General features: G+C 38.4%; 1 protein-coding gene and 1 non-coding gene across 2 annotated transcripts in view; both read right to left on the bottom strand.

Moving 5' to 3' along the window:
- Positions 1 to 27,719, bottom strand: part of LOC113494864 (prominin-like protein) — a 58,442-nt gene extending 30,723 nt beyond the window's left edge. The window contains exon 1 of the mRNA XM_026873367.1: positions 27,042 to 27,719. Coding sequence (XP_026729168.1) covers positions 27,042 to 27,315 — 274 coding nt within the window. The 5' untranslated portion in view covers positions 27,316 to 27,719. The remainder of the gene's footprint in view (positions 1 to 27,041) is intronic.
- Positions 11,352 to 11,422, bottom strand: Trnae-uuc. The gene has a single exon. It is a non-coding gene; the product is annotated as a tRNA-Glu (tRNA).
- Positions 27,720 to 27,854: the final 135 nt, after the last annotated feature.

Below are 27,854 nucleotides of genomic sequence, written 5' to 3' on the forward strand. Positions count from 1 at the left end.
CGCGCACCGGCTTGATGTACACATGCCCGTCCGCCACCGTCACTATGCCTGCAAGTGCAAACCACATACTTGATACTGAGTATGCCTGTTGAGTGTCGATGACGGACTTAAAACCGATCATGCTATAAGTACTACCTACAAAATGTAAAAAAATTGCCATAGCTTATACTTGTACTTTTTGTTATAAATTGCATTTGTGTTAAAGGTATTTGTACACTATTGTCTATTCTTCAAATTGATTGAAAGGCTTTCATGGTTACATAAGATGTACTGGAATCATTGCGCCCAGCACTGAACACTTGTCGTTGCAGTTCACAAATATAATTCCTACAAAAACCGCGTGTCTAACTATGTAAATCCAATGCGTTTATCCGTGACCTGCGACGAGACGAAAACACAACATTATAGAGAGTGTTTCGCTAGCTCCGCTAGTTTCCTCGACACAGCAGCTGCGTTCTTCGTTCCCAGAGCATCGCTAGCTGTGCTCTAAATTATTAACCGCGTCTTATCACTTCGGTTTCAATTGCATCTCATCAAGCGTGAGAATCCATATGCTACACTAATATGCACCCTAAAACTATAATGATAAAGCGCAAAACTGGTTTGTAACAATTTATACCATGAGGATACGGTGGCCTGTTTAGTTAGACCAATTGGTGAGTCCGTAAACGAATGTACTATTGGATCAGTTTAATGAAGCTCTGTAACTCGGCCTCATATAGGTACCTACCATACTTACCCTACCTACTTGCATATGAATATCATTCAGGACTTTAGTTGAACGGCGTGGTTTATTCTGATAATTAATTGATTAGCGAATTCAACTAGTTGGCTGGTATTAGTAGGATGGTATACAATTACATCATGCATGATTTAATTAATCTACTAATTTTATGGGAAGCAAAAAAAACCAATTGAATTACTGATAATTTTAATTTGTAAAGGATAATTATAAAACATGTCATTCAAATAAAGGAAATTGGCTTGATAACGACAAGCAAATGGTTTTGTTTTAAAATGAATGTAACGATAACACTGACATCTAGGCAATTAGACATTTCGAATTTATGGTTTTACCCCACCAACGTTTCATGAAACCTGAAAACAGTACGTTTCAAACCTATCTCAAACATTTTCTAGGTCTTCCACTATTTCTATATTATACCTGTTTGCAGGAATCACAGGGATGTAGGTATAATTATCTTCTGAGTGCCGCTTTTTGCATTAGCACTTATGAACCATGTTTGATGCGCTAATTGTCGTCGTCGTACGGATTGAGAACCCCTGGTCAAGGGGTGTGGTGCGAGAGGTCTAAGGTTCAGAGAGAGCCCAAATCTTGAAAAGTTTTTCATTTATTTATTCCAACAATATCTTTGTCGGGTTTGTAAGGGAAAACCAGAGATAATTTTTATGATAAGGTACTTGTTAGGAAACGTTGTTATCTGTAGGGTATTACCGTTATGAGTAGGGTTTTATTTACATTCATAATGCCGTTGTTGTGGTGAGCACAGCGTGTGACGTGGGCATTGTTACATGGTAATTAGCTACGTGTGGTGTCGCGGAGACGACGTCGGCCGGCCGTGAGGCGCGCAGCAACGCGGCGGCGCAGGGTCAACACACTTCTCCTGCGGCTGACACGGGACCAGAAGTTCCGACTCTCAGTCACAATACCATCGTAGGCGACGCTACATTAGGAACATCCTCACGTATTACTATTGCAGCGGTACTTACTATCTTCTTTTACAAGTTGTGCGGCTTTAAAGATGTTTACACAGCTAATGCATATTCACATTGCGTTATTTTAATCGTAATTCTACTACCTTATTTATGAGTGAATTAACACGTTACTCTGAAATTTCATTTTTAAATATAAAGAGATTAATTTCGAGAGCAATTATTTATATAATAGTGTGATAGAAATAATAGAGGATTTTTTATTTTTTCCCATCTAGCATGGATCGACAGCTACATAAATTATGGTCGTTACGATAGTAATGAAACGAACTCCAAACCACTTACAAATTCCCACAAATGCTATCAAAAACAAGTGCGTAAACAATAATAATTTCAAATAGCTTTAGACCAGCAGTGCTCGTTTAATTGCTGTCTAGTGTTATTGAATTAATAAAAATCGAATTCCCACACATACAGGGAGCACGCACGCGTGCAGCGCGGTTGCGTTTCGTTGCGTATAATTTAGAGGACCTTGGCCGTGCGCACGCGCCGCGCTCCGGTGCGCCGCGTAACTGCACCGGCCTACGTGTAACACTAAGCGATACTTAATTTACCTTTGCGCTACACTCGTACATCCTTCATAATTTATATCAAGGATTCCCGATTTAAACGTTAACTATACACTAATTACTATGATAATAGGGCGCAGTTACACCGGCCACTGCAGTACTGAATATCGAAATAAGATGCTCCTAAAATCAGAACTGTCACCATGTATGACACTATGGCGCAAAAAAGGGTCCTAAATCTAATATTTGTGCTTTAGGTTATGAGTCATACTTGGGCATATTTTTTGGTCATAGTGAATGAGCTAAAGCGAGATCATTCCCAGAGATATTGAAAAAAATAAAATTAGGCACCGCACCGCGCCCCGGCCGCCACCACGCCGACCTGCGCCATCAGCACGACCTCGTCGGCGAGTGAAAACTGCGCCCGTTTCATGTTGCTCAAAACAACTCGACTAAGTGTAGAGTTTAATGATTTGATCATTTCATATTGTGACCACTGTGACCAACCACTTAGTAGATCATTCTATTTCATTTTAAAAGAATGCCAGCCATGTCAAGAATAGTATATAGAATAGTCAATTCTACGATTTAGTCAGAACTTTGAAACGCAAAGCAAATTTCCTATGACCATCAATATTTTATACAAAAACCAATCAAAACGTCATTGTGTTGCCACATTAAAAAAGAAATAATTCGGGATTTGTATGAGAATAAAGAATATAGCGGCAGAACACATTATTTAAATGGGACCAAATACATATGACGAAAATTCAGAAAAAATATTTCGTGAATTGATTCGGAAGCCGTTGTGACAATAAAGCGGCTCGCTGCGGACGACATATGCCATTCGCTTAAATGTAAAAATCTACAACATTGATAGTATTACGCGCTTTTTAGAGGAGGCTGCTCAGAAAACTGTAATAAATACTTTATTTTCAATATAAATTAGATAAAAATAATAATTAAACGAAAACATTTAATGATGTGTGAATCTTTTATTGGTACACATTTTTGTTGTCATTTCATTTAGTAAAAATCGAAAATGCTGTTATGTGATCGATCCTCACACAAGAAAGACAAGAATGCGTTGCATTGCCGTTAGGTGTGTAACTAGCTTATAATGTGTGTTCTACCAGCGTAACGGAGTGCACGCACAGTAATTCGATCAAATTGCGATGCGGTGCGTTATGACCGTTAATGCTCATCGCTTGCCTTGATCCAAATCCGAATCCAAGTGCCTGACGGACGCGCGGATACGCGGTCACTCAGACCCCGCACGCGAGATTCCTCGCCTCCGCCGCGCGTCCCGTTATAACACGAACTCTATACGACAGTGTGCAACTCAATAACTTCAATTCATATAAAACACTAACGTTTGTATTAAAGTCAAGGTCCATTGTTCATTCAGAGTGTGCTGTGTATTTTTATCCTCCAAATTTTAAATACATCCGCGTTATTATACTATACAAGAACTGACAATGGTTCCGGGGGTTGAAAAACACTATTTTCCCAAAACAGTATATACGAAACGACGAATTTCTACTAGTCATTATTCTGAAAGCTTAGCGTTTAGTTACAACATAACGATGATGTAAGTTCTAATCGTTTTATTTAATTAACCACTAGTACGGTCAGTTAACATCAAATGAACAACAAATGGAAATTAACAAGTAAATAGAATCCCATGAACAAGGTCCGGAGTATCTCATTTCGACTTGGTTCTTTTATTTTGTTGCTGGACTGAAGACGTAAAATGTCGAAAAAGAAATTCGTTGAAGTGCCTCTTATGTAGTAGTAGAGTCACAGCTTCACAAGGAGAGCGCTCGAGTCGCGCTCATTACGATCGCGATATTGTCACAAGAACCGCTCTCCAGCTGGCACGAGAGCTCACTGCTCACGAGCACAACGATCACACTTCAAAAATATAATCCTTTGAACATTTTAGAACACTAAAATATATAAGGTCAAGAAGGTTATCAAGATTCAACGGTTAAATAATACAAAAACTTTCCAGATGGGAGTTGGAATCGCTCCTGGCGATTTTTGTATGGTTCATGAGCTTATATTAGGCATTTATATAATTAACTGCTGTTTTATATTTTAATCTTATTATCTCTAGCCGGGCTTCAGATTAATTCATCAGTTTCTACTAGGATATGTCCGGGATGAATTGATTGTCGTGCATTAGGCGAGCGTTTACTGAGGTCACTGAACTGTGCCCAAATTCGTACCGATTATACCTGTTGCTTGGTCTGTAGGGTGGGGTCGGTGTAGGCCCGCGGGGAAAGAAATCACTTGGCTTACTTTTGCTATGAGACCTGACTTCTTGTCCTCCTCTCTTTCGGAGAGCAATCGAAAATCCTTGTCGTTCATTAAACTCTGGAATATTTCCGCCTCTAATTACTAGTTACGCATGTTTTATTACAAATAATTATTTTCATGAAAATTAATGTGTATAGGTAATATAATCATAAAGAATTATATTATCTTTACAATTGACGACAGAAAATAACTATTTTACTTTAATAGATGTGATATGCTTTTGTAAATATGCTGTTTTTAATGCTAGGTGCAGTCATCAGCTCATTGATTTGATGAAAAATGATTATGTTCCCAAGAAAAACAACACTTCATCAACTTGGACTCGTACAAACAAAAAGTACATCCCTGGAGAGCGCCGGCTCGTGCCGGGAGCAGCGCGGGCCGCGGGGGCGAGGCGCGGGGGCGGGGCGCGGGGAGCGGGGAGCGGGGCGGTGCGCGGGGAGCAGGCGCGCCGGGACCTTTTGTGAGCCGGTGCAGCCGATCGATAGCTGGAGCGCCGCCACGCCAAACATTGCTACATCGGGATACCGGCACGGATCTGTATTGACCGGACTGTACCTATGTACAACATAGGCGGCTAGCAGACGCTATCTGCGTATATTGGGCTCACCAATTACTTTGTGTGGAATACCCACCTAGTAGAAGACTTGAACCGACTTTACTTTTTTAGCTTTAATTGGGTGTCAAATTGAGCCGGGAGCAAAAATTGCTAGTCTTGCAATAATACCGATTGCAAAGGAGAACACTTCGACGGCTTTATTAAGACCTACACGAAATCATAGGAGTATTGGCACACATATGTGCGTTTTTCATAATGACCTCAATAAATAACCAACCATAACCCAGAATCGACTTCCAGAGACTCCTCAACAAATAAGCAGAAAGTTCACAAGTAATATCGAGATTCTGAACAGAACACATGGTTATCTATCATGACGCAGCATGAGAGCTGCGGTTTAAGTACATGGGTGAAAGGATATCCACTTAGGGAAATAAGTATTAATCGATAAGGTCTTAAGTTTGAAATCAAATACCGATTATCTAACTTTCGTATCAAGTACCAAAGCCAGCCCCAAACCGCTGAAATGGTGAAGCTATTACTGCTATATTATAAATGCTTGCAAAGTTGACTGTAAACGCGACATTCAAGATTGCTTCGTTGGCAAACTCTTGGGTTCAATGAATCCTCATCAATATTATTCTACAGCTTTTGCCTTAATGAGTCATTTTCCCAGAATGTCCATCTGCAGTGTGTATTACAATGGCATATTATGCTCGTTCGAAACACAACGGACCAACATGAGTAAGGACATCATTGACCGAGTCACTGAGACGCTTCAGATTACTTACTGCTTTGAATATGACGATAAGTGTTTTGAGAATGCTTCAAAATTTCTTACCTGAGAACAAAAAGAAAAATCGTTTAAAACAAGCTCTTTATCCGAATTCATTTTGAATTTAGTGATTCCTGATTGAGTAATGCAAATATGTTATATTTAGAAATATATTATCAACTAGCTGTGCCCGCGACTTCGTTCGCGTGGTTGTTGAGAACAAAACAACGTCGTTTGCGTCTCGATGCTCTCTTGAGACCACCAAGTTGCGGTCCGTGTTCTTTGTGAACTTAAACGTGACTCCCTTTCGGTGAACGTTTCAGATTCACGTGAAAGAGCGATGTGCTCTCGGTTAGCAGATAACCGTGCTTCACGATCTTCTTCCGATTCCTGAGACCTACTAAGTCTCATCCTTTTCGCATTTCAGCTATGCAGCGAAAGGTTAGTTTTTTTCTTTGAGGCATTTTCAAGGAAAATTTAAGCAATAAAAAACCAACAACACTTATGACCGAATAGCCTACAAACGTAAAAGAACGGTGAGTCGAACAGTCTAAAGCCGCGTATGCACGTACGAACAAATTTGTTGAGTTACATGATACGCAACAACTTGGTTCGCACGTGCGTACCACTATCGAACATCGAACACTCTGTTCGTCAAACATGTTCGCGGCGATCCTTGTAGTGTGTTCTGTATGGACGGTGTTCGAAGAGCTTTAATAAATGTTACGCAACAAAACTGTTCGTATACCTAGATCTGGGCGGGGTGCGGGCCCGTTATCGCAGTGCGGATCCATCTAGGATCCGCTTTAGGAAACAACATTTCGTGAATCACTGCGAACATCAAAAAATTCTCCGCTACTTCACAATCGACCACTTCCAACGGCGCCGTCATGGCTACTAAGATAGAGTTCACGACTGTTGTTCGCGAACTCGACTCGAACTATGTTTGCGTTCGTGTTCGAATATGCCGTCCATACGTACGAACCAAATGTTCGGGTCTGGTGTTTGTGTTCGCTATGTTCGTGTTCGTACGTGCGTACGCGCCTTAAGTATGACAACGAATCGTCTGTTCGTGGTCGTGACTCAACGAATTGGCTAAGTTACTGTAAAACGATTGGCACTATTAGATACAAACTACGAAGTAAATAAAATACTACTTTCCTACTTCAAACCAATGACCAAACGAAACCAAACAGCCAATACTTATATTTCGACCAATTTAGAACAACGATTATCTTCCAAGCAACCTAAGACCTTTTACGACACACTCCAGAACTTTTAAGACACTAAACGAAACCCAATTTTTAAGTAAACACGGTCGACGTGATTCTCGCGCGGAATCTCTTAACACCGCGATTCAGAAAATGACGTCATTTGCACAACGCCATCTATCGGATTTGGATTTCAACTATCAACATTAGTTCTATTTTTAGTCTTAAGATGTCGTTGCAAGTACTATACTGAATTGCGTAACGTAATATTTTACTACTTGAACTCACTAAATTAATCATATCTTTTGATAGAGTGAACCGATTTCGATGAAATAAAAACTAAGTTATACCTCAAGTTGCGTATAATTTTTGTATATAAACATTGTCTGCATTGAATTCGTAGATTTTACGTGATGCGCGCACAAACAAACAGATAAACAGACAAACAGACAAAAATTTCAAAAATGATGGAAATGGGTTCTGTTACTTATCTTTTCACACGCTGGCTATTTTTTTTTTCAATTTCTTCAATGTACAAAAATTACTTTTCTACAGATTTATTATATGTATAGATATAGATTGGTTGGGACTGGTTGGCATTGTTTGAAAGTTGGTGAATATTATATTATACTGACAATGGCAAACCACTAGAGGATTACGATATTCCTATTTTTGAAGACAATTACTATTTTAAGGTGACGTCTGGTAGGCGCTCAATAAGTAAACTTTAAAACCACGTCATATAAAAATATTAGACTTAGGAGTGCGGTACTGTATCTCCGGGGGGTTAAGGAAAACTCAATGATGTGCGAACAAGGTAAAAAAGGGGTCAGAGACAACGGCTCCCCGGAGCGAGCACGAATCACTGGCTCGCAAACTTAGGCCTGCTTTATGAGATGAAGGAGTATTTTTGGGCACTGGGTAAAGGTTAGGCAGGTAAATAGCAAAACGAGTGTCATAAAGTGTGGTCTTGTATATTCAGTGTACCTATGTACACATATGTACCTGCAGTTTGTATCAATGTAATCTAGCATTACTTTGATAACATTATTCATCGTATAGATACTAAAACAGTTCTATTAAGTAGAGCAGGTACATCTTAGGAAAGCTTCCCACTAATGAACGGTGCCCGACAAAACGGCCTAGAAACATACTCGAATGGCACACGCATGTACAATTTAATTACGAGTTCAACGCGTCACACTTTCCCGCGACATGAGAAAGCCACTCTATTATTTCGATCAGAAATTATTATTCCTGGCTCTATTGCAAACCTACGTAGTTAACATCTCTTTATACTGAATTACTCTATGCATGGCCTTAATTATGTTACAAATGAAGTTACGAACGTGATTATATCAATCCGAGTATAAGGTCATCAACACAGATAAATATGACCATTCGAGAAAGCCAGTTATGAAAACCGGTGTCTATGTGTTCCGTGTGGTGTCTATTCAGTATTAATAGCAACACATACTAATCGCAACTGCCACAGTATCACCTGTTTACTAGAATCAACCATAGGTCATTAACAATCTGATGAGTGAGGCTGTTGAACTTATAACTCAATATTGATTAACAAGAAAGTCAGTCAGTAGTTCAAAGGATCCCACCTGAATAATGGGTGCAAAATTATTTAAAATAAAAAAGTTAGCTTTATTGTCATGCTTAGAAAAAATTAAATACATACCTAGGATATATTTGATTAATTTCGACTACTCCAATTTTATTAGGGCGTATTTTTTATAACTACTGACGATTGTAATATTGATCGAATATTTCGGGGGCCGACTAGAATCAAATACCACTTAAGTGAGTGCTTAAGATATGTTTACACTTGTATCGATGGGCAAGGGGCGGCACGCGACGGGCGAACCTCTACAGCTCTGCCACAAGTTTTATAACTAGGCTACATCATATTATATGTATAGATATTTTTACGGATTTCTAGAAAAAAACGTATTGTAAAGGTAAATAAATGTACAACACACGTCACCAGTGTAATCAGTTCTATGGTAGTATCTTCGAATATGCTACATAGTCTACATACTGATTCACCACAAGTACAATACATTAATGATTTCGCCGCTGATAGCTAGTAGATATATCGATAACGTTCAAATTAACACTGACTCTACTAATGGAATATTTCGCTTTAGTGTCGGTAAACCCGGTGACTGCTAGTTTCATGAAGCATCATTTAAATGCTTAGTGTTCGTTAGTTTTAACTTTCTAGAAGATATGGTAAATGTAAAATCCATTTCAAGTCCTACCTTAAATTTCTTAAATTTTAAAAATAGTATCGATAAAAACACATTATAAATTATACAATAAAAACATTATATCAGTTTAGCTCAATACTTTACTCCTAAGCATGTGTACTGTTTACACAGCATGACAATTAAAGATAACAGAACAAGACTGAACTAAATTATTTACTTAATAAGAAATAACTTCAAAAACACCAATTTTGACTAATTATCAGATTGACATTTATTTTGTGTAACTTTTCTTTTAAAAGTAGTAAATTTAAATTTTGGCTTAACTAACATGTGCGACTCAAGATTCCTATCTATATAGGAATCTTGGTAATAGGAACCTTGCGTGTGGTCGTTGCAGGTAGCTCCACGAGCCCCAACACGACCAACAACACTTTCTAACAGCTGAGCCATATCTCCATACAAGAGACTAACACCCACGCGCCCGCACGCCGTCCGTATGCCTCGATAGGTCTCTTCGTGTCAGGGACAACTCCTACCGATAAGGCAAGTTAGTGAGCGAAATTCGTGTAACTTTTTATATTGGATTGTCCACTCTGGCGTATTTTTAGGCTTAACTGAACCGACCCCGCCCCCGCTTCAGCTCATGATCAAGGACTCCAGTTGGGTCTGAAACGAGTTCGGCGGTCCCTATAAATGAGCCTGTGGAAACCATTGCATCATTTAATAATTGTAACATCTTTAATTTCAACAAGGGTCTAGTACTCAGGTTTAGAGGCTACATTTCGTTATAATCGTAAACTTACGATTGAACCACTACCTTAACAACTTTTTTTTTGTAATTAAAGAAGAAATTTAAACAAAACCACGGGTCGGTATCACAGAATGTATAGTGAAGATATAATTAATAACGTTGTGGTTACGTTAATCGGCGTCCGTGATCAAACTCTTCATTAGTCTTCATCCAGGCGAGCAGGTTCGATGGACTTAGCATTCGAACAATGTCTAGTTACGGCGTCGCCTGGAGGTAGGACTGGATAGTAAAAACTTAAATTCAAAACCTTATTCCCAAATAGGTATTATGTTTAGTGTACCGCGGCTGATGTGAGGGGCGGTGATTTAATACCGCTTCCGATATTGGGAAGGTAAATAAATGGGATGAGGATAATCAAGTGATCAACGCGAGCGGAAAATGTCCCGACGCGGCACGGTACGTAGTGCAAACGAGGTTATTGAGCTAGGTGTATAGCAAATACAGGTCCAGTCAATAGGTAGGCCTCGCGCTACAAGGCCTGTCTGACCGAAATAAAGTAAACGTTATTAAAATTGAGCGCTGGCTGCACAAGTTTACGCTAGTACTTCTCACATTGTTCTATGCAAGTTGGCAGGGTAGCACAAAAAAACAGGAGAATTTGAGAACGTCGGAAAACGTCGGCACTATACAGATCCATATGCTGATATGCCCACCCCAATAAGGTCGTTTGCTATGTTACATTTTGGATAAGTCCGAAACACAATGCTTACTCGGATACAATATACATCTATACATATAAACTCGGAATGTTATAAAACTGTAACATACATTATTTTATGGTAGAGATTATATCTGTATTAATTTTTCATCAAAATGTAAATACTTAATGATTTCCTAATAGGCGAATGTCGCTTGATTAATAAATTTCTTTCCATTTTTCATATTAATCATACACCATCTAGATAAAACAACTCGTTATTTGTAAATAAAAAGATTTTTTCCGGGAGATTTAACAGAATGAATACCTAATTAAAACACTTTTAATATGCCTGTGATAGCAAGAGTGAACGCAGCGTCGGTGCACACGTCACGCTAACAAGCGCGCTGCGGGCACGGCGCGCGGCGCGGCGCGCGGCATCGACGCTTATCGTAAACGTCACACTTGTGTAACTCTATTAAATTCAGTCATTCTGTTATTAAATTACTTCAAGAATACTAGTATCTTCAACATAATGTCCTTCTAAAAGCATAACTAACTACAAAAAGATTTCCCGTACCGGGAATCGAACCGACCCTCCTGGGTGAAAGCCAGGTATCCTAACCACTAGACCATACGGGATTTAAGGGACTTCACAGAATTTCATATTTCATTTTGGCGATTTTTTTTATAAAATAATTAATACATAATAATATATTGAAATGAAACAACTTTTACGGATTTTATCGCGGTTTAATTTTAGATTTTAGTTTTAGGTTTCGAAACGTCGGGAAATAAAATCTAAAATTAAGCCGCGATAAAATCCGTAAAAGTAGTTTCATTTCAATGTCTAACATTCGCGTAAACCTAAGAAACCACTACATAATAATATAGTTTAAGAAAACATTACAAACCCGTTAATAGACATTAGGCAAAACTACAGTAGAGGAAATGAAAGTTTAATATTATTATTCTTTGAGGTATGGAGTAATTGAATTGGCCGATAATTACTAAGTTTCTGACAATGAAGAAATCAGCAGACAGGAATTGAATAAAGATAGGTTCTCCCTTACGCTTTATTGATCTGTCAACACGTCAAAACAATATAGAATCATTTTGTTAATTACATCGATAACAGTTAGGAAGTTACAACCGCGTGAAATGCGAGACGCGATAAGGTTTACTAAAAGTTAAATTTTGTTGCAGAGATAGGGCATTATACCTATTGTTATTGAAACAATCTGTTATCAGTGGAACACACGACTGATAACTTCAATTTTACTCGCAATTGGTGTCGGAAATATCAAATAGCAGAATTTATAAATTTGTCACGCGCAGAAACGATCTTATACAGTTTATTGACGTGAATGACAAGCGGTACAGCTGACAAAATGCACACAAACCTTTTAAATCACAGAAACTACCAATAGCGATTTACAAAGATGGATCTTCATATTTCTCCTGACTTTTAACATGAGACAATCGTTTGATATGTGTCTCATTACAAAATTACGGAACAGACTTAATCGTAGAACAATGAGAATACAAGTTGCACGGCAAGCAATCTGAACGACCTTCCAATATTTTTCGAATGAGTGTACCCAACTGACTGACCGGTAACCACTCACTTTTTTGTCGTGTAACTACTTGACACAAGCCAAATTGCGTCGTATTTCGTATAGTTTAAGGTTGTATTGACATAAACTTGAAGCATCGGGTGAGTCAGCGTATGCAGGAGAGCGGTCTTAGCCGACGTAACTGTAATGTTTTAGCTGTAACTGTAACCCAATGAGCCAGATAGTACACGAAACAGATGGTCCGGTGACCGCTTTGATCTGCGCGAGATAACAATAGCTTAGCACTAAACGATGTGTAAAGACGAGCGCACTCGCTGAGACTATGCGTCGCGCGTCGCCGCCGCACCGTGGCCGCGTGGTCGACGAGACGCGCCGATATACAAATACAAAGCACCAGATGTGTGAGGGAGGATGAATGACCGACTGCCTCTTTCTTTTATTAAATAGAACGTCTTACAAACAAAACCAATCTGTTATCAAAATATGTACACCATTAATTTCTTTTAGAATATTATACTGACTATTCTAAGAAACGAAAAAATAAAGCGATATTTTTGTTCTTGTAAAAAGCAAGTACCTAATTAAAATGAAATAGACTTAAGTGAAGTACCTACTAGTAGGGGTATTCATAATGTTTTTTAATGAATAAGTTAAACAGTCCTTTATCTTTCTTCTTTATAATATTCTTTGTTTGGATATCTTTTCCCTTATTTAGTGAACCACGTTTCACTGCTGATTTAAGGGACAATTGAAATTTCATAAACAATATTAGTCAATCATAATATTCATAATGAGCGGTGGACAGGTCTGCAAAAGCGAGTTGTGCAAGTGCGTGAGTTCGCGACCCAGATGGAGGCGCTCGCGTCACCGTCGCGGGCGCACCACTCCTGCGCACGCAGTGCATTGAACGGTGCCACGTCACGGGTGAATACACTACAATCCCTACTAATATATTATAAATGTGAAAGTAACTCTGTCTGTTTGACTGTCTATCTGTTACGCTTTCACGTCTAAACCACTGTACTGATTTTAATGAAATTTGGTACAGAGATAGAGTAGACCTTGAGAAAGAACATAGGATAGTTTTTATCCCGGACTTTTAAAGAGTTCTCTTGGAAACGCGATGTAACCGACCTCGACGCGGGCGAAGAGCTAGTACTAAATATGTAGGTTCTATGACGATACTACTAACTTTTCTTCTAATGTAAAGTAATAATCGTGTTTCATTACGAATCGCACAAAAACCTCTATAATATAGTAGTTGTTGTGGTAGTTACAAATGTTGACAATTTGACATATAAGCTTTTTCCGGTAGAGAGGATGGCGGTTATATCTATTCATATTATTTTTTTAGATTGAGTGTTATTGTTTTGTTGTCTCCCTAAAGGAGCGAAAAGGAGCGACACTCACTATACATATATCGCTCATCGTTTCCCAGACCTTATCCCAATTATTTTATTTGGGGTCGGCGCAACATGTCATCTTCTTCCATACCTTCCTATCGGCCGTCATCTCACAAGAAATACTCTTTACAGCCATATTATCTTTCACACAATCCATCCATCGTTTCTTTGGTCGTCCTCTTCCCCTATATCCATCCACATCCATGCTTAACGCCTTCCTTACCACATGATTTTCATTCCTCCGCATAACATTGCCCATACCATGACAGCCGGTTACCACGTAGTTTCTCTGTAACCGGTACCACTTTAAAACTTCCCCTTACATACTCATTTCTTACTCTATCCGCTCTCGTAACACCACACATTCCTCTTAACATTCTCATCTCTGCTGCATGCATTTGTCTTTCATTCATCCCTTTTGTCGCCCAGTTTTTTTACTTGAGTGAATGCCAAAACACGTTAGAGACAAAGTTATTAAATGCTGACATTTTGAAATTCTCTAGTTCTAAACGTAGAGAAACTTAATTGTACTACGTTCAGCTTGTGATGAATGATCAACCTCAACAAATGGCAAAGTGACCAATTTACAACACTTAAATGTAGTGATCCTATTTGGGTCCGGTTGTGTCCACTATGAAACGTGCACGACTCATACATTAGGTACTAAAGTACAGCGTGAGGCAACAGGTCCCCCGGCCGCGGCCGTACAGAAATAGCGTTAGTCGGAGGGAGCGGGTGCCATTATGTTACGCGTGCAATTGATTCAGCCTTCGAGCTCCCACTTACGCACACATGCTGACTATGAATGATTGAATACGATCGTGAATCCCGATTTCATATCCTGATTTATTTATTAAAGTATACTAATATTCATATCTAAATTGTCATCATCAAGGTTGATTAGACATATCTGCAGGACGCAGCCTGTTTTTACTTAACTTTTTCAAAAAGAAAAATTTCACCACAAGTGATTATTCCGATACATTTCGCGTTTCCACAGCACATGCAGTGGAAGCTTACAAGTATAATACGTTACCAGTTCTCGCAACAGTCGATAGTCCGCTCTTAATGATCATTACGCGTTATTGTAGAGCGTTTTTTTCAGGAGTTGTCTAGTACTTCTAACTGCTGGCGCTGTTAAGTTTCCCAACGTTCAAGGTTTTGGTGCTTCAAGAACAAAAAAAACAAATTCCTCTTTTTGACGAAGTCATTTTATATATTGAGATTTCCCAAAGGGAGCCAACAGTTAACACACTTATTCATTGGCTTTAGCACAATAGACTTCATTTTAATTTATTTTAAGAGACACAGATCTGGGACTCCAGACTTCATTATGTTTGAGCCATGGAACATCGATCCATACTATTTGGTGTTACCTCTGGACAAGAAGTCTGTAGAAATTCATATTATTTAATATTTTATAATTTTGTGAACAGTAAGTGACCCGGTTGCCCCCGACAATATTGATTAGGAGGCAACGCAGGGCCAGCTCCAGTTGTAGGGAGAAATGCAAGCAATGCCATGCGGATAACGTTCGCACGGCGGTTCAAGTTTAGTCAGTAAGATTCTGACACTACCCGTTCCCTCCCCGGATGCGGAGATCCGGTAGCGGATGTCCATGAGGATTCCCCTCGCATTACAAAAAAGAGGGCTATCTCCAGTCACAAAATAATGACTGGACGTTATACGATACGGAAGAAAATAGGTTAAGTTTGTAGTTAATATTTAATAAAAGGTACAGTTCAACATTGTAACATCGAGCGGATGCAGGGATTTGTAGCGTTCTGTCTCCGGAAACGCAAATAAAACGCATTGCACCGTTTGCGAAAGAGGTCGAGTGCCGGGCGACGCACCCGCTCCGCACTGCAGGTGCGACCTACATCCGCGCACGAGCCGATCCGATCCGGACCGCTACCACTAACTCAAAAGGCTAACCTTTTGCCAACGAACAGCGGACTCGTAATAAACAATACACTACTTGACCTACTAGCACATATTATCCCCAAGATAAGGAACAAAACATTCTGTGGGAAATTTACACCAATTATGTACATTGTTAAAATATTCTCGATTATGAACTCCACCCAACTAAGATCTCGCATCTTAAAAGCAAATGGGATGATCTTATACTAGCCGAATGCAAAATGTTTTGCTTTGATATGATAATGCAGTCAGCTCGCTACTGAGTGAGGTCATCAATAATATGCAATTTTTTTTTTTCACCCATTTCATCTCAAACCATTAGATAAACGTTTTTATGATGATATAATGGTCCCGTCGGGTAAGGTAATTTTCAGACAGCAGCTGTTTTGTGATTACATGGGTGTGACGTATGGAATTACGTCGGTCGGTCAGTGGCGCCTAGCTCGCGAGTGGCGATGAGTGCGGGTGCCCTCAATTCTGGTTGGTTTTTTTTTCATGCTTAATATACGTCATAGGTTGCGCCTAATACCTGAAAACTATTGGCGTATACAGTAATCAGACAGGTTAACGTATTAGATGAACATTGTAATGTGCTTGAAATACTTTAGCCATAGCTTGTTTGTTGATCATTCTGTTTCTCTTAATTATTAAAATAAATAATTAACAATTTAAGCTGAATTTGTGAAAATGTCATAAAGAAAACCACTTTCCACAGCTTGCCTCCTGAAAAAGTACTAGGCGAACATGAGCCGATAGCAGTTATTGTTATCAGAGAGGACGAGCGCGGTGGGCCGAGCGGAGCGCGGGGTAACATGGCCTTCGTGACGTCGTCGTTACATCAGTGTTACTGTTAACGTTAACTACATCACACGGTTATATCTTATCAGTGTGGTCGACTAAGAAACAAGATCATTGTTTCTAAATAGACTCCTTGCTAGTATGAAAACCTAGTATAATGCGCGAAAAATATATCTAAATTCACCAAAATAGAGTCAACTATTTTCGCACGTACGTTCGTTAATATTTTGTGAGTATTGCCTGTATTTTTACATTGAATGAAAATCGTTCGTCAAACCTCTTGCTAATTATAATGTAGTAGCTGTACCCGCCACTTTGTTCACATGGATGGTTGTTGGATAAGTATTTTCAAATATTAAGCCTAGAAATGTACAAATAAAATAAAATCAAAATCAATTAGTTATTTGTTGTTGTTGTAGTTATGAGTTATATACATTGTTTTCCTGCAATGAGATACATTATCAAATTGTCCTTGTCGCTTCCCGTGCATCATGTGCCATCCGCAAGTTATGGTGAACTCAAAAAAATAACCTAGTTGTGAGTTCTAACATTTTTTTTATTCGCAGGCGTCCATATACGTTAATTTTCCATCAATTTGTTTATATTTACCAATTTAGGAAGCAGTTCCGTGTGTCACAATACATGCTCAATACATCGTGGACAGACAGCAGTGTACGGAGAGCGCCGGCGCCGGCGGCCCATAAACATCCGTGCGAGACGCTCGCGCATTCGCTAAGTGGAGGAAAAATCAACATGCTACCGGAATACCACCTGTTCATGGATTGGACTCGCCGCCGCCACGTAAACTGTCGCCGGTATTAATAGTCGTAGGTTAAAACCAGCCAAAACAAAAACAATATATTAATGACACAAAAAGAAATTACATAAATAATTGAAAAACAACCGATAATTGAAAAGAAGACAATAAAATAATTTATCTATTAATAACACAAAAAAGAAACATAAACTAATACATACAAACATAAAACACAACCATCAGCGTCTTCTGCCCTCACGCGTCTGCCCGCATTTGGCACCGACCTCAAAAATAACTGATTTTAAAATGTAAATAGTATGCATAAGTATCAATCATTTCGTTGATTTTCCTTTAGTGTTTTTTGGCTTGTAATTAAAATATTATTTTATACTTTTTAGTTCAATTGTATATATTGTTAGTGTAGTCTTGAAGTCGGTTTTTATTTTTTCCAAAATTAATGTATTAGAAGAGACGATAAAGCGCTCAAATACACTGCAGGTGCATGAATCGCTCAGTTTCGGAACGTGCCAACCCCTAAGATAATACAAATTGGTTGCAACTTACAAGTGTGGCCAGCAGCGGGGATGAGAGAAGGTGGCGTGGTGGGCTCGCGGCGTTCAGCGCGTTACCGATACGGTACCGTACGTGGTACATGGTGTATCATAAGCGATAAGGCGGTACGCCGCTGACCTTACGCTGTACGGAATCATAAAACTTTATATACCACATAATACTGGAATCGCCGCAAGTCACCAATTTTATAGATGGAAATCTGAACCTGAACCATGAGCTGACGCGGAGGTGGGACCGCGTTTGTCAGGTCACTTCAGACACCGGTTTAAGCTACGTGCTCTTTTAAATGCACAAACAATAATTTGCAACTTAAGTTCTCCTACATGTTTGAAAAGTGTTCCTACAATAAATAATTTTGATAAATGTGTATTGAATGCTAGTTTAACGAAGTACTGAGGTAGCATCTGGGATATCATATAACAACGACATCCTTCACGACACTCCGAGCTGATTGGTGTAGTTACGCTCGTTACAACGGGGATGTGTAGTAATTTGCTCTCAATCCACACAAGCTACAGTCACTGGACACTTTTGTATCTTATGAGTTATGCCTTAGGAGCTAGTATTGATTGCAAAAGTTGCAAATGTATTAGCGAACAATGCAGTTTGGAACAGAACGCTTATCTTATTTGTTTTGGGGTCAACCAGTTCATGCGCCCACGCACCGACCGAACAGCGGGCTACTTGGCTTTTTGTCTCGTACGTTTTGTGGGTACACTGGTAGACGAATGGCTAAATACCGAGCCCTTCCATTGTAGATACTAGTGATAGTAATTTAAGTACCACTTAACCAACTGTAGGTTCCCATTTGACTTCCAATTTGTAATCTATAATACAAAATAATAATTATCCTTAATAAGAATCATTCATTTTAGTTGGTGTCCAAATGTGTTGAACGTCGAAAACTGGGCTGAGCATTCGGACACCAGTAACGATTTACTTATTTATGATGTACATATACAAGTATAAAACACTAGCGGCCCGCCCCGGCTTCGCACGGGTGGGCATTTATTTTTTAAGCTCTCTGAAAAAAAAATTTTTTTGTATGTATGTTTTATAGGTTTTTTATTCGTGTTACATTTCTTTGTTTTATTCTATGGAAAAGTAGTTATGATGACTAAAATATAAATGTTTGGTTTATACTATGGACTACGGACTTTTTTGGAGGCATTATTGAGTTCTACAGAAGTCAACCATACATTTCTAACCATTTAGGCAGCGTTCGCGAGAATCGTTAACGTACGGCAGGTTTTTCGACAACTTATTCCACAATTTTCACTACCATGAAAAATCCTATGTATTTTCCGGGATAAAATAAAGCCTATACGGATTCGGAAGAATCGCTCTAAGTAATGGTAAAAGAAATTTTGTAATCGGTCCAATAGTTTTTGAGCCTATTCAATACAAACATACAAAGGTTTCCTATTTATAATATTAGTATAGATTAGTCTTTAAAAAACCAATGTGTTTACGCATTAACGAGATAATTTATCCTGAACAGCATAAAAATTAAGAATGTATAAAATAAGGCATTTGAAAATGATTCTGGACATGAACGCAGATTTCTTTGATTATTGGACTTTTGGATTATTGGACAGTGGGAGTATAACCGAATCGGTTATTCTGTTGATGCTTCTTGTCCAAGAGATGGCCGGCAGTAAATGTAGGTCAAAGTAAGCTTAGAAAAGTTTTGACACTAAATTAACTTTGTCTACTACTAGCTAGTCTTACCGAATTCAGCAGAATAATGATTAAAGTCATTTATTAGACTGCCAATTAGCTTTGTAGTAGAAATTTAATGTTTTGGTTCCAAAAAATAACGTGTTATTTGAAACCCGAGGATGAAAAGTAAATGCCACCAAAACTTTCCGACTATCAGATCTACTGAGTAATATGAATTGTTTGCCGGTCATTTGTGACGTTCATGGCGTTCAAATGATTGTCCAAGTACTGAGCTTCGCCGTGGAGTCGGTGTACTTACAATCTAGTGGAGACGGAATGTAAAAAACTTAATAGGAAATAGGAATACGATATTAGTATGGTACTGTTTCCAGAGTGCAAAATATGTGATGTTCGTGACCTTGGCACACAATGAACCGCAATCACCCGATGGAATTAGAAAGTAGGCGAGCGCACTGCAGCCACCATTGAGCGCAGCTAGAAGCGGCTCTCTGTGATGTGATCTGGTAGAACCTTTGTGCTTATATAACTACACGAACCCTAAACACTTTAATATGTACTCTGCGCTTTCGTAAAATACGCTTACAAAGTTTAGCAATCCCGTGAGTTCACCAAGGCATTCTAGATTATATATTTATTTTGCATGCCTTATACATATTATTATGTAGCGACATCGACATATTGTTCGCTATGTTTACAGTTAGAGAGTTAGAGCACAAGCTTTGCTTATCTTAAGTCTATTAAAAAACAAATCGTAGTTTTCTCGATGTGCGTGTTCTTGTAAAATTGAACTAATCAAGCCCCTTAACTGTTAGCTCCAGAATGTCGACCTTGCTTTTAAAAAACATCAATTCAAATGAATGTTCAACATAATCCGTCTCGATTTTCCAAGATGTTTCATAGTTGGAAATTTTATAGCAGTATCCAGGCGGGTTTTTAATTAAAGTCCAGGATATGGATCAATCTCCGTCCTTGTAATTTAAGTAAATGCTGTTATTGCAGGCTTATGCCATAAGATGGTGTAAGCAGTGAAAGTTGCCTCATCAATTCGATGAAGCAGCTGCGAAGGCTTCCAAACAAAGTTTATTATTGTCAGAAGGGACTTCTAACAGTAAACAGTTCTAGTCAGCTAACTTAAACTAAGAAAATATAGTGATCCTATTTCAATAACATAAAACCTAAAAATTAAGTGACAGATTATTTGGTGCTGGGTACCAGCATGAAGGCAGCATACTTCTAGAACTCTGCTCGGTACAGACAGGCTGCGCATGACGTCACGCACATCTGCCGCTATCTGCGCGCTCACCTGATGACCTTTACATGGCCCACACAATACATACATCCTTGGAACATCGATGCAAAATTTAAATCTGTGATGTCAAACTTAATCACTTTGAATGGTAGACAGTCTTTACTCAGTTCATGAATATAAATAATATTTAAATCTTGCGTGGAGGTCGCTTTAAATGGTAAGGAATTTGTCTTAGATATCTCAAATTTTTATTTTTATTTTTTTACGAATTCTACAAGACATATTTACTCTGAGGCGCTTGCATACTCAAATGCGCAAGCAGCACAAGGTAATTTGTATTATCTCGGTAATAGCGACTGTCAAAATACCGTCAATTTATTTTCAAATTCACTAAATGGGATGCGATCAATGTCGCGGGTTAGCTAGTACTTACATGAGTATAACCATCGCCACCAACACGTTAAAAGTGAAATGACAAACGTAACACTACGTTCGCGTACGTTAATTGTCGAATCCGTTAGATAAGTGGAACAGTGTAAATTAGCTGCTTTCAAAGCATTGAGTATCATTAAGCTTGGCACGCATCGTGGATCGGCCACGTGCAGGCGCTAAACTGAAGCATATACAATAAATATTGACAGACTTAGGTCAAACATCTAGCTAAGTCTAGTACTGATAAAAACTGGTAAATTCGAAGGACTGTAAGGAATTTATCATAAGGAAGACCATTGAGCAGAGGCTGAGGCTTCAAAAATAACATACACATTCCTATCGGCTGATTAACCATAAAATAGATAGAAATAAGGTGGCAGACGCACCAAGAATACAAGGGCACAGAATATTTAGAAATAAATTGGTCACTCTGGCACGCAGTCTTTCAAATTTCATACAATGCGATGCAGATTAGCGCCTTTTAAAGTTTAAATAGACAGGTGGTTTTATTGTTATTTTAAAACACCTCACATCTAAGGGTACGGTCAGATGACAAGCGTTCAACGCGCGCAAAATTTTTGTACAGGGTTCACGTGACACTCGCTTGTCAGGCGTTGAACGTGCGTTGTCGTGGCCGCCATAGGTTTAAGACTTCAGTAGAGTTCTACATGCCGGAGATGGACGTAGAAAGTTTTAGCGGTGATTTTATACCGATGGCTGAACCGACGCGACAGAAGTCGGAGATATTGGGTCCACCCAATTTTGTCACACAGGCTGACTGAAAACCGGTACATAATGTGTACAGTAAAAAAAAATTAACTACTTCAGAATGTCCATCAAGTCATTTGATGACCTACCGGTTTCCATTTTGGACGATTTCTGTCCCGATTTCCCTAAAAATGCGTATACCCGCGTCGAAAGCGCGCGCTCAACTTAACGGAAACATAGAAAACCAGTGATCTCAAAGCGCGCGTTGACGCGCGCTGGCAACAGCCAAGCGCTAGCGCAGCGTCAACGCGCGCTTTATTAAAACGCGCGTTAGCATGTGTACGGCCTGAATAAAAAGTATGTAGTTGTATAACGCTTGTCATCTGAACGTAGCCTTACATAAACAGAATGCATGATGTATGTCGCGAACGATAGAACAGCTGAAGTGCGACATGGGAACACCAGAATATTTTGAAAATAACACGTGTGCGGCAGTTGCTGAGTAGGGTGTTACAAGCGCGTAAACACCTTCCAACTGTGTATGTAAACTGCTGAGCGCAGGGTGGGCCCATACTTTGTCAATTTGAAAATTGTTGTCGTTAACCAGATGCTGTGGCTTTCCGCATCTTAGCGCGTACATTGCCATGGTTCCGTCTATTTACATCAGGTCGGTGAGATTATCAAATCTCATAATACTATTTAATACCATTAGTTTGTCCGTTCTTGTTACCACACCTCCCAGGTGGGAGCGTAATGTCCGTTGAGGAGGGGGCAAGGCTTATCAGATAATTATATTCCTATAAAATTTATTAACAATATAAATCTAATCAGTAAACAGCCAGGTATTTTCTTACTATATTATTGAAGAAGACTATATGTGAATTCCTAGTGAGAAGAAAGCAATCAAAACTGAAAATGAATTGGGAAACCCAATTCCTTTTTTACGTGCTATAGATAAATTATTAGTTACTAGCTTTCCGCCCGCGGCTTCACCTGCGTCGAAGTCGGTTATATCGCGTTTCCAAGAGAATTTTCGAAATTCCGGGATAAAAACTATTCTGTTCTTTCTCAAGGTCAACTCTATCTCTGTACCAAATTTCATTAAATTCAGTTCAATGGTTTAGACGTGAAAACGTAACAGACAGACAGACAGTTACTTTCAAATTTATAATATTAGTAGGGAAGTAGTATATAATAATATATCCCATATAGTAAGGATTATACGAAACCCGACTAAGATGCCGGTTATTACTCAAAGTTGGCAACCCCACAGATTGATTGGTGGGTCCTAGCCTAGGCATCTATAAAAAAATGCTGAAAAATGATAAATACAAGGGTAGGACTAATTACTTAATTTTTCAATGAAGGCAAGAGGAAGATTTCTCTATAAGCCGAGTGGGCCCGGACCTAAGGCGGCAAAATTTTGTCTTTTTATTTGGTTGGTTGTGGACGCGTGTTTTTTATTTTTAACCTTCCAGCCAACATGAACAATATTGAACAATTCAGTTTCAATTATATCACTTAAAAAATCATATACGGCGATGTCGGCGATAGGGATTATTTGAAGTTATGCTTATTACTTTACTTTAAAGCTTTACAGCAATGGTGTGGCAATATCTCTTTATTGCAGCCAAGCATCAATCACATACTCAATCACATACGTATATTACCAACATATTTACTGGGTTGCTGACGGCCATTGGAGACCAAAATTTTAGTACATAAAATTGTCATAAAAGTTCTACTATTAGCGGACGGAATTTATTTCTATTTGTAAAAAAAACATTTCGTGCTAGGGACAATTTAAGTGCGGTGCTAGATCATAACGCTAGTCGAAATGGATTTTCAGATGTACTTATAATAAAATTAGTATACATATAATAATATTATTACGAACTTTTTGGAACTAAGACACGAAAGATTCATTAGTACTTCAAGAAACAATGGTTGAACAACTTATGAGTTTAAGAAGTTAAACGGGATGCAGCCGGCACGGCAGCCATGTAAGGAGAACGAACCATTGTGTTCACTAGGGTTCGTTCGCAACATGTTCGTAACAGACGCAGTACAGTGACAAGAGCAAACTTTTAAAATCACGGAAATGATTCGATATATGAAACTATAACATTGTCTTCAAATATGACTAAGAAGTGATTCAATTTTAAGAATAAATAAATAAGTCGACTAATTTTATGCAATCCCTATTTTGAAAGTTATTGTAAAAACCAGTTTTACTGGTTTTCATAGAGCTTAGGAAGTTTCGTAGTGTTACACATTTTCTTTAGCCGGCAACCCTAGATTAGACAGGCACAAGGTCGACGGCCGCAACATGCGACTTGCGCGCGCGCCCAGCCCGACTATCAACGATTATATTATAGCGGCGACAAATAAATGTACCCATTGTATCAATCAACACTGCGCTTTAATGAGCCTAATGGAACCCTTATCTTGTATCCAGAATTGACTTCACATGATGCGACGTGTTTTAGCTTCATTATCTTACTCTCGTTAATAACGATCAAGTTTGCTTTGACAAACGATGGCTTCCTGTTTCGATTAAATGACATGTATGTTGGCCTAATCCTAAATCGGTTGTAGCTACCACAAATATCATTTGCTCTGCGTAGAAGGCTGTGTTGGTAGAGGTAGAGTGTATCGTAAGCCATCATATAGAACGCGCATCGAATCTCTCCGTGTCTATTTCTGTCCATCCGTCGCGTCGGGGCGGGGCGAGCTCGGAGCCCGCTAGGCCCGCTACTAGCGACGCTGCACTTGTTTCAAGTGCATACCGTTTTGCTATCTTAATCGAGACGAGTTTAATGGACGAGAAGAAGAGTTTCTTGGGGTAAACTTAGAAGAATGCTGAGCTACATAAAAAGGAGGTATTGTTGGTGTTGAATATAATAAAATAACATCAATCCGTTTATAATGTCCACATTTTAACCAGTTTTTGGAGGTCTGCAACACCTCTGCTCGGTTTGGTGTTAAGGCTTAAGGTGAAACTCAGTGAAGTCATTAATTATTCTACATGTAGGTAAGACATATCATCACTTTTACGTGTCATTTTATTAAGAAAGCTGGAGTAAATATTTCCTATCTACCTATCCAGAGAAATATGTTGACACAAACTCAGGGGCCCCCGCCTCTCCTCTTCAGAACATCTAGACTAGCCTTTAACTGATTGGTTTGTTTGGTGAAAATTTGGAATATAATGTGATGAGGATAAATTATGTTTCAGCAGCTAATCCATGCTCCAGAATGCTTCTCTGATGAATATCTGAGTGGTAAAGCTTCTGCAGTGACAAGCAACTGCCTTACATAAAATGTACAATTAATTATCATTATTAACAGAATCTTTTTTCTAAACTGTTAACTTTAAACTACAAAGCTATACCAGGTTATATTTCTTACCTAATTATATTGTAAGTGATTACATAAAACCTAAATAATTATGAGAAGGCCATTGTTGTCACTAGGCATATATAACCTGACTAATGAGTACAGCACAGCTGTTGAAAAAACCTTTCTTTATGTTTGCATTTCACATTGATGACTAATGCTGGCTGTTATCAACACATTAGGTAAGCATATACTTAGCCCAACTACAAACATCTTATGTTATGATCATTATAACTATCCTACAACAGCCATTCTAGTTACTTGGATCTCAACACTTATTTGGGCTAACAGCAATAATTTCTTTAATGGGAAAAAATGCTGTGCATTTATGAAGATTATATACCAGGTTAGGAAAATAGTAATTAATATATTTTTATATATTAATATATAAAATAATAATTAATACTAACTGTAGTTTCCAGTAGTGAGTTGGAAATAAATATGAAAATAATATACTTAATATGTTGTTACATTATTTTGACTATTTTTGGTCACCTTTGATGAGAATGTAGTTCAGAACACATCACACTTGCAACTAAACTTTGGTATTTGATGGATTAATATTTGAATAAAGCAGGTGCAGAGATGTTGCAAATTGTAATTGTAAATAACTTGTATGAATGTAACTTCTTTTTATTACAGTTGGATACTTGGATTGCTGCTGATGAGCGGAACAAATATAAATGGCTACTTATTTATCATGAAACTAGCTGTTGCCCGCGACTTCGTCCCCATGGGTAGAAGATATAAGTTATGATTTATACCTGCCCTGTTTTTTTTCACATTTTCCATTGTATCTTCGCTCCTATTAGTCGCAGCGTGATGGTTTATAGCCTAAAGCCTTCCTCGATGAATGGTCTATTCAACACAAAAAGAATTTTTCAATTTGGACCAGTAGTTCCTGAGATTAGCGCGTTCAAACAAACAAACAAACAAACAAACAAACAAACTCATCAGCTTTATATATTAGTATACAGTATAGAAGTATAGATAGAAGTTTAGATAAGGTAATCTTACTATATTATTCTGGTTTTTAGAAAGTTTTTAATTTTGAAGGAAAAGGAGACAATCCTTATTTTTTACCTAAGCAAATGGAGCAGACATAATTCTGATGTGATGTATAAATCATGATTACTAATGTTAATAGAGCAATCTATTAACATTAATATAATTATTTTTAATCTTCAATAGGGTATTTTCCAAAAAATCTGTTTAGTATGCATGACAGATTTAAAAATACATTGGATATGTACTTTTTCTTTTATCTCATAAACAAATGAAGTACATATACAGGGATTTCAAATCTCATGTGAGATCACTTATCAGTACACTTTTTACTAGAAAGTGTTCTTTATAGTGCAACTACCAAACTTGTGTCTCTTTTACCTTCCTAACTTTTTAATAATGAGATAAAATTAAAAATATGTTTTCAATATTTAATGGACATCTGTCTGACCGGGCTACACATTTATATTTGTTCAAATACCCTGTTAAGTTAAATATTTTGCAAACTTTTATTTTTACTGTCATTTCTATTTCTAGTGTCCACTGCTTAATGATGGCAAGTATGTTGCATTTAGTAAATTTGATCCCTAAGCCAACCCACTGACCCTACAGTGATACAGTATAGGGCAGCTGGTAATGTTAATTTTAAATTGAAGATTACCATTGTCAGTTCGTATATCAGTATATCATGTTGATGAGATCAAATAGGCAATTGTAACAATGGGAAATTAAGTTTTGGATTAGTAAGGCTCACCTTCAGGATACGCTTGTTTGTTGACGATGGCGTCGATGACGATATGCGTGGAGTTGTAGAGCGGGCCCATGGCGCGCATATCGAACTCCACGCTGGCGATGTACGTGGTGTTGATGATGGGCGTGGAGTAGTTCACCTCCACCATCTCCATCACGTCGGCCACCTCCCGCAGCATGCTGCGCGTTATGTTGTTCATGTTGTGCCCGATCTCGGCCGCCGCGCCGCTCCAACCCGCCACCATTAAACACAACACCAACTTCCACATTTTGGCCATTAATGGGAACTGTCTATACCACTAACATAACTGACACAACTTGACACACCACGAGCTGACGCACATTAACTATTTTTAATTCGGTTGAGGGTAAACTCTTTGTTTGCAAAACAAACTTCGAGATACTAGTTTACTAAACATAAACAGTCGAATAGGGTCGGTAGCACTTGAACTATAAAACAAAGCTTTTTATCACTTTTCATAAACTTTGTTTGCATTAAATATTTAATAAAATGCAAATATACACTTTTTATGTTATAAACTGCATATTTATATTATTCTTTTGTTACAATGTAAAATCAACCGACAGTAAATCCGACGGTGAACACGTAACGGCGAATACCGAGCGCCGGTCGCCGAACGATTGATTCGAAATTTCGTTCGCGTTCAGTACTGCACCAGATGTCATGTTATAGACGAACTGACCGAAAAAAAAGTTCATTCGGTCTTACGTCGAGTTGCCAGCGAATAATTTTGTTGTGAGTTTCGGGGAAAATATAAAATGGCATGTAGAAAACTAAAGGTAACAATCAGTCCAC

Source organism: Trichoplusia ni, chromosome 6, assembly GCF_003590095.1.
Source record: "Trichoplusia ni isolate ovarian cell line Hi5 chromosome 6, tn1, whole genome shotgun sequence".
Classification (NCBI taxonomy): Eukaryota; Metazoa; Arthropoda; class Insecta; order Lepidoptera; family Noctuidae; genus Trichoplusia; species Trichoplusia ni.